General features: G+C 37.7%; 1 protein-coding gene across 4 annotated transcripts in view; it reads left to right on the top strand.

The window, feature by feature from the left end:
• LOC136877431 (putative ATP-dependent RNA helicase TDRD12) overlaps positions 1-12,207 on the top strand; it is an 821,384-nt gene that overhangs the window by 364,579 nt on the left and 444,598 nt on the right. For all 4 annotated transcript variants that reach the window (XM_067151463.2, XM_067151464.2, XM_067151462.2 and 1 more), the window contains one exon: positions 4,146-4,383. In XM_067151463.2, the coding sequence (XP_067007564.2) occupies positions 4,146-4,383 (238 nt within the window). The remainder of the gene's footprint in view (positions 1-4,145; positions 4,384-12,207) is intronic.

The raw sequence follows: 12,207 nt of genomic DNA, 5'->3' as shown, positions 1-12,207 counted from the left end.
ATGTTTAGTTTGGCGCCTCCAAAAATTGTTAAAAATAAGTTGGGACATAGAGTCAATATTATTATTATTTGCTAGGTATGTTGGCGAGTAATAGAGTTGTTATGATTGGATAGTTTTTATCATGTTTTAAACTTGATTCTCCCCAAAAAATACCTACATTGGCCCAAGTTATGAGATATTAAATGATCGCTTTGTTAATGATCTCGCTTGCTATGTTAATAGCAACAACCCTGAATATTTCTCAACCAAAGTAAACTCGTATCCTCATCCCTCGGTGGTGCAGCTCTTTTTAGACATGCCCTCAGTGGAGGGGAGTTACGTTTACCATTTTATCATTTTTACCGTATATCAACCTTCCTGCCATTCGTAAATCTCTGGCAGTACGGTACCGGGAATTGAACTCAGACTTCCGAGAACGGCAGCTAATTGTGCTAACCATTACGCTGGCGGACATTATTAACTAAAAAACACAAACATATAGCATGACTGATGCATTCTTTCAAGGCGCGGGTTGGACACAAAGCTATTCACCTATTTGTGTGACGTCATCAGAGCTGCGGTAGGTCTACGCTATACGAAGCACAGATATACTGCATGACGTCGACACGTGTTTTCATTGCGTAGGTCGTATGGACAAAACTATTCACAAATTTGTGTGATGTCAACAGAGCTGCAATAAGACTTGTACCCGCTTCAAAGCTGAATCGTTGTTCTTCTCTGACGAATTACGTTGTGGAGTCTTGTATGCAAGATTAATTTTTTCATTTTCTTCATCTCGGAAACTTGGAAGTGGGGGCTGGAATGCACGAGGGGGTCTAATAAATGATTAAATAGGGTATTGTATTGAAAATTCTGATCCCAAAACTGAACTGAGTGGTGTAATGTCCACAGAGGTCTGTGGTTCATCACAGCATGGTAATAGTGTTGTTAATGATACATTTCCATTCTTGCCTGCTAACAACACTACAGACTTAAACTGGAGTCTCCTCTCACTCTCAGTTAACTCCAGGAATTATTTGTGGTAGTTAGCTCCACTTAACTGTCTGTAGCATCCAAACCTTCCCTCCAACACATCATTCTGAAACTTACTAAGTAGTAAGTAATCTACCTTGAATGCAGAAAACGTATACTATATGAGATGAATGAATGAATCTACTGTTATAATGAATGCCTGAAAAGTTTCTGCATAGAGGGATTCATTTGTAAATATATTAATTCCCCAAGTCTTCAACCATGATGACAATATTTGTAAAAAATGCAGTTGAAATTCTCCACTCTGTCTAATTGGTTCTCTAGAATTGTCATTAAACATTTTCCCTTCAAATGCACTTTTTACATTAGCTATTTTCCACCATGAAGAAATAATGTGTAGAAACTGGTAAGTTTCCTCAAATCCAAACATTTTTCAATTTCCTCAGACACACACTCAAGTGCTGCAATATTTTTTTCATTGAAAACTGCCAGAGCTAGGTTTACATTTTGTTTTACGATTGAGGTTGGAAAGACAGCCTTATAGGATAAAGTATGTCCAAGCTTTACACGTGCATTCTTTTCATTTTGATAGAGTGTTTCCAAATGTTTGAATTTGGCTTCAGAAGTTGCATCAAAATTATTGAAATCTGGAAATGTGAGGCAATTACATTTCTTTTACTTATCCAGTTGTTCCTAATACATTTAATTATGTGCACATCAAAAAAAAAAGTTTCTTGTCATTATCACAGGGATGGGGAACTACAGATTCTAATTTCTGACTGACAAAAAAGTGTTCAAAAGCCTTCCTAATGATGCAGTTATTGTCAGAAACTAAAGCTATTACTCTGAATCTTATGTTCTCAATTTCTTGTATAACCTTCACCAACAAACCGTACAATTGTCACTACATCTTTATCATTTGAAATTACACCAGATAACATGCATACTTGTGCTCTTTTAGCTACATAGGTTGGATAGTCTTCACTAGACCTGGAAATTGTGCCTGCTTTAAAATTTAGTGGAGGATTTACATATATCTGATCGGTATGTACATTCATAATTAACTCATTTTCCTTCAGTAATCTTACCTGACTCTGCTACCTTCAGTATTCCAGTCAGTCGAAGAAAAAGCATCTATCAGTTTCCTAGTGTTCCTTGGGTGGGGTAAAAGTAACAATTTGCTATTGTACAGAGCAATATAAGTAGCTGTTGAATGAAGGAAAAGAGAACGAGCAAGTAACATTGTGTGACCTATATATCGCCTATTGTTGACAGAAGTTTTCCATAAAACCAACAGTTCTTTCAGGAAATTAAAGTTTAACAGTTGCTATCAATTTGAGATAATGTTTTTTCCAAATTACCTATTACATTGCCACTGTTAACACCTATTGCTGTATTCTTTTTTTACAAAATCTACAAGCTTATAAAGTACATCCACTGAACATAATTTTTGTAAATGCTTGGGAATCTTATCTAACCCCAACTTCTTGTTCGTTATAGCACATTACTTGCAAGGTTGCTGTCGATAACTATAGAAGCTGAAATAGTGGGACCAGGCACTGCAGTTAAACTTATTAAAAGCAAGTAAACTGTTCCATCCAGCCATTCCCAGGCAGACTTTTATGATAATGACAAATGACATCATCAACACTAGAAATAACTCCATGGCACTACAGCCCCGAAGGGCCTTGGCCTGCCAGCGACCGCTGTTCAACCCGAAGGCCTGCAGAACTCATCATCTAAGAGAAACTTCCTAAATGTCTTGAATACAGAAGAATGTATCCTTGATGTTGTTTGATACCACCTTTATTTAGGATGAGGTTCTACATCAGACATTAGAGATTTACTTTATTGCCTGAGGTCCTAAATGGACTTGTAAGACATCATATCATGACAAGAAGATCATAACTCTAAATTTTGTTATTATATGTAATTTAATGTTATAATTATTCCTGCAGAGCCTCCGTGGCTCAGACGGCAGCGCGTCGGCCTCTCACCGCTGGATACCGTGGTTCAAATTCCGGTCATTCCATGTGAGATTTGTGCTGGACAAAGCAGAGGCGGGATAGGTTTTTCTCTGGGTACTCCGGTTTTCCCTGTCATCTTTCATTCCAGCAACACTCTCCATTCTCATTTCGTAGCATCTATCATTCATTAATATATCACTTTGGGAGTGGCGACCCCATCATAATAATAGCCTATATATGATTAATTCATTACATCCCTGACCCGGTCACAGACTGGAAAACAGATTGTAGGTTTTCATTTTCAATTATTCCTGCAACATTGTCTTTGTCTGTTATACATATGTTTTAGTTATCACATAATCTGTTTAATTTTTATTTGGTTGAAGATGGCCACTAAGTGGTTGAAACTAATCCTAAGACTTACGTAATCTCATTTACTTGATATATTGTATTGAAAAAGTGGACCCTCTTGTCAATTTATTCTTATAACATGACTTATCTCGAACTCTATTCTGATAAGCTTGATATCTTGCTTTTATTCTCCTTTTCTTAGATCCTCCTGTGTTTGGGGGTAGTAGAATAACACCCATGGTATCCGCTGCCTGTTGTAAGATGCGATTAATAGATGCCCCAGGAGCTTTCAACTTGGGAATGTGGGTTGGCGACTATAGGGCTATTAGCTGAGTCCTGACATTGCTTCCACTTGTGCCAGCCTCCTCATTTTCATCTATCCTATTAGACCTCCCTGCGTCAACTATCGATCTTTTCCGACCTCGATGGTCGGGAATCTTTCATTTTTGCATCTTTCTTGGCCCTTGTTATGCCTTGGCCAATACCTTCGTTTTTCTAAGTGTTGGATGGATCCCTTTCTTCTTTTCCCCTCTGATTAGTGTTAATAGAGGGTGGTTGCCCAGTTGTACTTTCTCTTAAAACAATAATCACCTCCACTTCCGTTTCTTAGATGATGTTAATATATTACAAATTAAATTACTTGCTTTCATAACAGTTTAATCTAATTCTAACTCTATTTTTCAGTTGCATTTTGAGGAGCTTTCTAAATGTCTTGCATACAGAAGAATGTATCCTTGATGTTCATGTTTCATACCATCTTTATTTAATAGGACCTTCTTGTAGGTTGAACTGGGTCACAAATTTAAAAAAAGAAGTTTTGATGTGAAAAATCAGTTGTTGTTCATATTTTTACAGATGAAAGAAGTGTTGACCCGGTGTAGCGCAGTCTTAAAGAAGCGGAAAGGGAAAGCATCCCGAATGCAGATAGTGGCTGCCAGTCAAAAGTGGTGTCCTGCTTTAGAGTCATTGGCTCGTGTTATTCCAAAGTCCCCTACTATTTGCATTTCTTCATGCTTGGAGGCTGCTGTGTATGCCCGTTTGCAACCTCATTTGCATTTTGTTGATGATGCCAACCGAACTTCGATAGTAAAAGGTAAATTACTTTTTTTATCAACATATCATAAAATTAACTCTAGGAGAATTTGAATTGTCCCTGTGCACAACCTTGGCACACCGAATTTGTAGAAGACTTGTATGGTTCTTTAAATGATGATATAGTGGGACATGAGGTCTGCAGTAAAAAAGTATAGTGGAATACGAAGTATAATATGAGGAGCATCGTTTCCAAACATATTAAATGCAGTCGAGGTCAGAATATGTTTTGATGCATTTTTCTGCCAATTAAGATATGCTCTTTAACGCTGTTGAGTTAGATCGGGTCATTTCGTATTCTTTCCCATAGGAATTCAGTGCTGAAAAACATGATTCGGAACAAATCGTATTATGTGCACCACGGCGAACGGTTCAAAAGGTATTATGCTCACGATAATGTTTCCCAGCCTGCATTTATCCTGCTCTTTTGTTCGCTGTTACCGCTATTTGTATATCGTACTTGACAGTGTGGTATTGCTTGCATTCCCGTTCTTTTTCCATCAGCATGGAGGGCTACCATTTTCCATACACAGTTCAACATTGGATTTGAGACACTGTCCGCAGATGCTAGTAGTTACTGCGCTCGAATGCTCTTTCAGATTAAATCTGAAAAAGATAGTGCTAAGAAGAACCATTTACTAGCTGGTTTGGGAGCAGGTAAAATTTGCTCACAGGCTTTTCACAAACTTATGAGGGAACGACCTGCTGACACAATGTCCTTCTGCTTTGATTTGCAACAGGTACAACCACTTCCTAAATTATCAATTGGCGAAGCATTCTATTCGCGCCAAATATCATTTTATGTACTGTGTATTAGCGACGTCAGTATTCAGATTCCAAAATTTTATGTATGGAATGAGACTGAGACTGGAAGAGGGCCAAACGAGGTGTCATCAGCTGTTACTTCGTTTTTAGATGAGGCACATTTCGATGAATCGATCACCTCTTATCAGGCTGTTTGCAGACGAATGTGGAGGCCAAAACAAGAACGTGCATGTTATCCATGCTCTAGTTTACTGGCTACAAACCAAAGCACCCGCTAACATTTCCATGATTGTTGTCATCTTTCCTGTCAGAGGACATTCCTTTTTACCCACAGACGGGGTTTTTGGTATTGTAGAAAAGTTTCTTCGTAAGTGCTCTGACATCGTTACCCCCGAAGAATACCGAGAGATCTATCAGTTGGATGCTAAATGGTTTATTTTGTCACCTATTCAATACAAATAAATTTTACATTTAGGAATTTATTCTTAATTCCGCTTGAGACATGTTTCGCCCTTCATTGAGGGCATCATCAGTCAAAATTATCACCTCAAGGTAAAAATCAGGTACCTGATTAGTATTTAACATGCACAAATTAGTATACATTACAATGGCAAATTTTTATCACTTGCAAGATCTACCAGTCTGCGGGGACTGTAAAACATCTAGGAAAAGATTGGATTATCAGGGACTACAAGATCCTCGCCATGCGTTTTAAGAAATTGGATGGGATTAAGGAAATGAAGATGGTGATTCTGAAGAAAAGCGAGAAAAGTGGGCAGTACCACGTTACAGTAAAGATGGAATCGACGTACAGGTTTGATGACCCCTCAAAGTGATTCGTAACCCTTCTTAAATGAGGCATAAGGCTGGGCCAGGTACATGAACCTCCCGTAATCGATAAACCGAGAGCATTACCTGACGCTAAAAAACTGGATGTCGAGAACCTGCTGAAGCCAGATTTGGAGTCAGCTGGAAGGAGTTCGACAGTTTACAATTTTATGTTTCAGCACTAAACATCGTTTCAACGTCAGATACTGATAGGCCGACTCATGATGACGACTGTGACTTTTTGCGTGAGGAAGACTGTAAAAATCTATATAGCATTAACAATGTGTTAATAATAACTTAATTTACTGTACATGATGCGCTGTAGCTAACAATAAAGTAAATAAAAATTTTGGAATCAAATGATCGTTTCAAATCATATTATGTGAATAAAAGGTTGTATCAAAACGTATTTCGTTCAGTGAATTGGTTCAAAACATATTAAGTGAAATTTTATAATTAGAATGACGCCTTCATGTATTGGGAAATGATTTGAATCATGACTGATTGGGGAACATAACCTCAATATCTAGATTTTGCCGTTTAGAATTTTGACATATCTCATTTGGTTAGGAAGTAAAATATTTTTTAACTTCCTTAAAATTATAATCTGTGCACTTAATACGATTTGAAACGATGCTCCTCATATGTAAAATCATAATTTATTAACTTACAAATACCCATCTATAATGATGATACTGATCACCAGAGGTACGAATTATAGATGCGAATTTATGGTTAAAAAGGTGAAGAAAAAAAAGGTACTTTAATGTAGGCATAAAATCTCAAGGATAATTTACTAAAACCACCTATTCAATAATTTCCACGTTTAATGTGGTTTGAATCTGCATGAATACATAAAGCACAGTCTTAAAGAAATGGAAAGGGAAAGCTCCCAAATGCAGATAGTGGCATCTACATGAATACATAAATTCATGTAGATTCAAACCACATTAAACGTGGAAAGTATTGAATAGATGATTTTATTAAATTATCCTTGAGATTTTATGTCTAACGTCATCTTCAATACGGAACAATAATGAGAGTTGTTACTTGTACTTTAATTTAGTCGAAAAAGGTGCAGAATTTTCGTACAAACATCACATCATATATGAGGACACAAAATTCACTTTTTGTAATTTGGGTCTGCTGTGGACCACATGGTTCTTACTGCATCTCTAGCAGCTTTCTTCTTAGACCAGTACTCCTTCATTCTTGCACTGTGAACGTCTTTCCGCTCCTGAGTCCATTTCATACCTCCTCCCGGACGCACTGTTTTTTCTGTTAGTGACTGGAGTGAGTTTGATGTTCTGATCAATGTTCTGTATCTATTCCTGTCATACATTTCACTGGGAGCAATATCCAGTTGTTGAAGGTTTTTTCTGACAAGCCTTGCCCACTTGGCATTAGTTGCTTTCCCTCTAAATATGATGTGGAAGATTCTGGAGGTGAGCTTCTGATTGTCTATTCTCATGACATGACCATAGAAGTTCAATCTCCTCTTCCTCATAGATGTTGTAATGCTCTCTAATTGTTGGTACAGTTCATTGTTGTGCCTGATTCTGTACTTGCCTTCTTCTTTAATAGGGCCCATGATTTTTCTCAGGTTCTTCATTTCCTTCAGCTCCAGTTTTCTGAGTTGCCCTTTTCTTACCATGTTTAGGCATTCTGAGGCGTATAATACTGACGATCTCACTACAGTACTGTAATACCTGATTTTGAGGTTAAGGAAGAGGGATTTGGATTTGTACAGGCTCTAACATAGGTGGCAGGCGCTTTCTAATTTGATGCATCTGCTGTTCATGGCCTGATCTTCATTCATGTATCAGGTATTTGAAGGAGTTAGTCCTTTGTACTGCTTTGTCCCCCCGTGTGATTTATTTGGGTGCATACCTGTTGTTGATGATAAACTGTGTTTTATTGATGGTGATCTTCAACCCTACTTTAGCTGCTATGTGGTCGAGAGAGGATAGTTGATGGATAGCTTCTTCCACACTGGATGCCAGGAGTGTAAGGTCATCTGCAGAGGCTAAACAGTCGACTGTTAACTTGTCTTTCTTGTAGCTTATTCTCAATCTAGAGCCATCCTTTAGCATTTTCGTCCACTTACGAATAACTTTTTCGAGTAGGCAGTTAAAGAGGATTGGAGATAGGCCATCCCCTTGTCTAATGCCTGTTCTGATCTCAAAACTATGGGACAGTTCCCCTCTGAATTTGATTCTGGCTGTAGTGTTGGTAAGAGTTGCTTTCACCGGGCGAGTTGGCCGTGCGCGTAGAGGCGCGCGGCTGTGAGCTTGCATCCGGGAGATAGTAGGTTCGAATCCCACTATCGACAGCCCTGAAAATGGTTTTCCATGGTTTCCCATTTTCACACCAGGCAAATGCTGGGGCTGTACCTTAATTAAGGCCACGGCCGCTTCCTTCCAACTCCTAGGTCTTTCCCATCCCATCGTCGCCATAAGACCTATCTGTGTCGGTGCGACGTAAAGCCCCTAGCAAAAAAAGAGTTGCTTTCACAACATTCAAGGTTTTCTTATCTACTCCCAGTTCAGCAAGTGTCTGGAAGAGTGACTCTCTATCTACTGAATTGTAGGCCTTCTGGAAGTTGTCAAATGTTGCCACATAGGGTGAAGCGCTTAGGTTTTTTAAGTGATGATGGTTTTGAGGTTCAGGATCTGTTCGGTGCATGACTTTGAATTTCAAAACCCAGCCTGGTACTCTCCGATGCAGAAGTCTAGTTGAGCCTCTACTCTTTTGAGTAATACTTTGGAGAGTATCTTGTACATCATTAATACAACGGAAATCCCTCTGTAGTTGTTGAGATCTGATTTATCGCCATTTTTTATGATAGCCGAGGTCCAGTCGCTAGGTAATGCTTTGGTCACCCAGATATTAGATATGATTTTATGAATACTTTGGATTGACTCCTCATCAGCGTATTTCCAGAGCTCTGCTATGATTCCATCCTCGCCCACTGCTTTCTTAGATTTCAATTCTGAAATGGCTTTCTGGATCTCCTCCTTTGTTGCGAGAGAGTAACATTCTGAGGTTTGAAATGCAGTTTCTCCTTGGGTTACTTTGAATTTAGAAGGTTGTTGAAATACTCTGCTTGAACTGTGGTGCACTCTTCAATGTTCAGTTTCATCTTTCCGTCAACTCCCCGAAGGGGAAGTGTAGGGGCTGAGTAGGGTGTTATTTGAGATTTAAAAGTTTGGTAGAAATCTCTAGAGTTATTTTTTTGAAAATCCCTTGGTCAGTTATATTTTTATTGTACTGTCTCTTAGTGTTTCTGATAATTTTAGTGGCAGTCTTCCTAGCTTCTTAGAAGTTTTTATGGTTATCCAGACTTTTGTAATGGTTCCATTTTAGCCATAGTATCATTTATTCAAAATCTGCCTAAAACAAGTTCCACAACACTATGTTATTAAAATCACATGCTCAGAAAACAGTCAAAACAGATAACATTTCAACGTTATTTTCAGTGAGCTTGCATTTTCGGTCACTAAGTAAATACTTATACATAGAAAAGGGATGCTCATTGTCAACAGACACAAGTGGTGCATATTTTGTTTGCAGTGCCTTTTTGTTGAAACATCCTTAACATCAGGGATTTTTGTTAAGTTCTATTCTAGTATGTGCTTTGCGGTACCCTCCAGTGCTTCCTTCACATCCATCACAAGAGCGCTTTTAACAAATTTCATATACTGTAGTCTAAAAATGGTTACAAATAAACATTGCAGCCTGCACCCAAGTACCCCATCTAGTAAGAATTGGGGTAGTCGGAAGAGGAAGCCCTGTATTTGGTACATAAGTTTTTTCCTAAGAGGAGTCTTTTCTATTAACCTCTTAATGCAAGACAGAAATGTATTTCCGTATGATTAGTTAACTTAGTGCTTCACAAACTCTTATGTAGGGGCCGATGACCTTAGATGTTAGGCCCCTTTAAACAACAAACATCATGATCATCAATATATAATGCACATACGGTGCAGGTCACATGTTTTAGATTTCAGTGCATGGGTTCTGGGTTGGCAAATGCCGATAATTTGTAAAATGCTTGGTCTGTAAGTACTAGCCACACTCAGTCTTATTGTATTCTTTCAGGCCACAATACAATACATGCATCATTAAAACTTTGAATCACCCTGGGATTGTTAGTTTAATTCAGAAAGAACATTTTCAACAGCATGGGTTTCACTTGTTCAATGTGACCATATTTTCTCAAGCTGAAAACGGGACACTTATCAACTGACTTTAAAAAAGGTATTATTTGGTCTATAAGTTAAAGCAAATAGAAAACTATAAGCCTGTTTATCTATTTATTACAAACATAAGGCAAAATTATAATAACAGGCCTAATGAATACAGACATTTAATGCATTACAATTACTATAAAAATCGCATACATTTTACATCATGTTATACAGTTAGCCTAGAGGACATATTTTTCTGAAGAATGGATTTTTTCAGAAGTTTCTCATTTTGTTTCAAGTAATTGAAAAACTCAAAGCAACTGTATTTTAGATTGACTTTGGTAAGCAACAATGCTTTCAGCGTTCCAACTTTTAATTGTTTTTATTCTGATGTCCATATTTTGTTCATACTTACAAAAACTCTCTCTACAGGTGCATTAGTACCTAGCAAGGATAACCCAAATTCTGCAACCTTAGAAAAAGTACTGAATGATAGTTTTCGAGAAGAGAAATACTGAAACATTTCTACCCGTCTCAGATGGGCTTCTTTTCCTTCATTATTCCATTGAGTGATTTTGTCTGCAGTAGCAAATTGCTTAACATAAACAAATTCACTGAAAATAGCATTATCATCATCATTTGATTCTCCAGCTACAATTTCAATCATAGGTATACATATTTCAACATCATTCCCTTTCAGGACATTGTTAAGCAAGGTCCATTCAAATTTCTTATATATTTCAAATCTGTCAGTCCAGACTTTTAAGTACTGAATACTGTACATGAATCATAGAAACTAATAGCAATTTTTTGGAAATCCTCTACTTTCATCTTACCCTCATCTTGTAGTTCATGCAAAGCACATTTTACAACATCTGGGATAAAATTGTTCTCCTTTTTATGAGTCATATTTACTTTCAACATAGAAATTGCCATGGCTACTTCAACTCCTGTTGTTAACTCACCTTCTACCTGGAGATCTGCCTGGTGGAAAGTTGTAGCTTGGTTGTGCAGAAAAAGAAGAACAATTTTTGCCAATGGGTTTTCAAAAAAATCTTTCATTATAATTGGACATTTTTCCTGACTCAGAAAATATGACCTCAGTCCTTCAAAAATTGCAAGAACTCTTCCAAGTGCTGGCATCAACGCTGACCACTATAACCTAACAATTTCCTGTACTCAATCTCAGCAAAATTGCAGAAATCCTTTAGTGATTCTACTCTAATAGTGTATGAGTGAAAATGGTAATATATTTTGTGAATAACAAGTTCTGCATCGATAGGTAAACAATCAGCAGCAGTCTTAATTGAGTTGTGCACTATATGCGCTGCACATCCAACGCCAAGGATTTCACGATGTAATAACATTCTAAGCTTGTGGAAAATATTTCTGGATCCCCTTATGTGCTGCCCCACCAACATTACTATTAGTATTGTCACCACAGAATGCAATTATCTTGTTGTTAAGATTGTTTTTCGCAAACACGTCAATCAGATAATCAGTAACAATATCTGCTGTTTTGCCAGGACGTTCATCAATTTCCAAAATTCGAACACGGACACCCTGAAGTGGTAAAAAGTACTTAACCATAACAGAAAAAATATTTTTCTCCCCATGATTAGAAGCATCTGTAAACACTGTAACAAACCTGACTTCATTCAATTCCTTCTGCAATATTTCATAAGAATGAGGTGCAAGTACGTTCACAACAATGGCTTCACACTTCGTACGACTGCAAGAGAATTTCTGTTCAAACCAATTTCTTATTAGTTTCGAAGCACAGTCATTTGAGCGAAAGCTATGATTTTCTTCAACCATGTGGTAAGTCCAGGCTCCTTCAATTGCAGCCAAGTGCAGTTCACGGTCTGTTGCTGAAGTTGGCTGGAAAAATGAAGTTACACTTTTGGATGACGATGCCGCAATTTCTGCGTTTTTATGCTTCCTTGATTTTAGATGTTGTTCAATGTCGCTTTTACCTCCATGGGACACAGAGAATTCGGTATTACAAATGGTGCAACGAACATCACAATCACAATCGGTCG

The sequence above is a fragment of the Anabrus simplex genome, chromosome 7, assembly GCF_040414725.1.
Source record: "Anabrus simplex isolate iqAnaSimp1 chromosome 7, ASM4041472v1, whole genome shotgun sequence".
Taxonomy (NCBI): Eukaryota; Metazoa; Arthropoda; class Insecta; order Orthoptera; family Tettigoniidae; genus Anabrus; species Anabrus simplex.
Note: the sequence above shows the minus strand (reverse complement) of the source record. Positions and strands in the feature narration are given on the sequence as shown.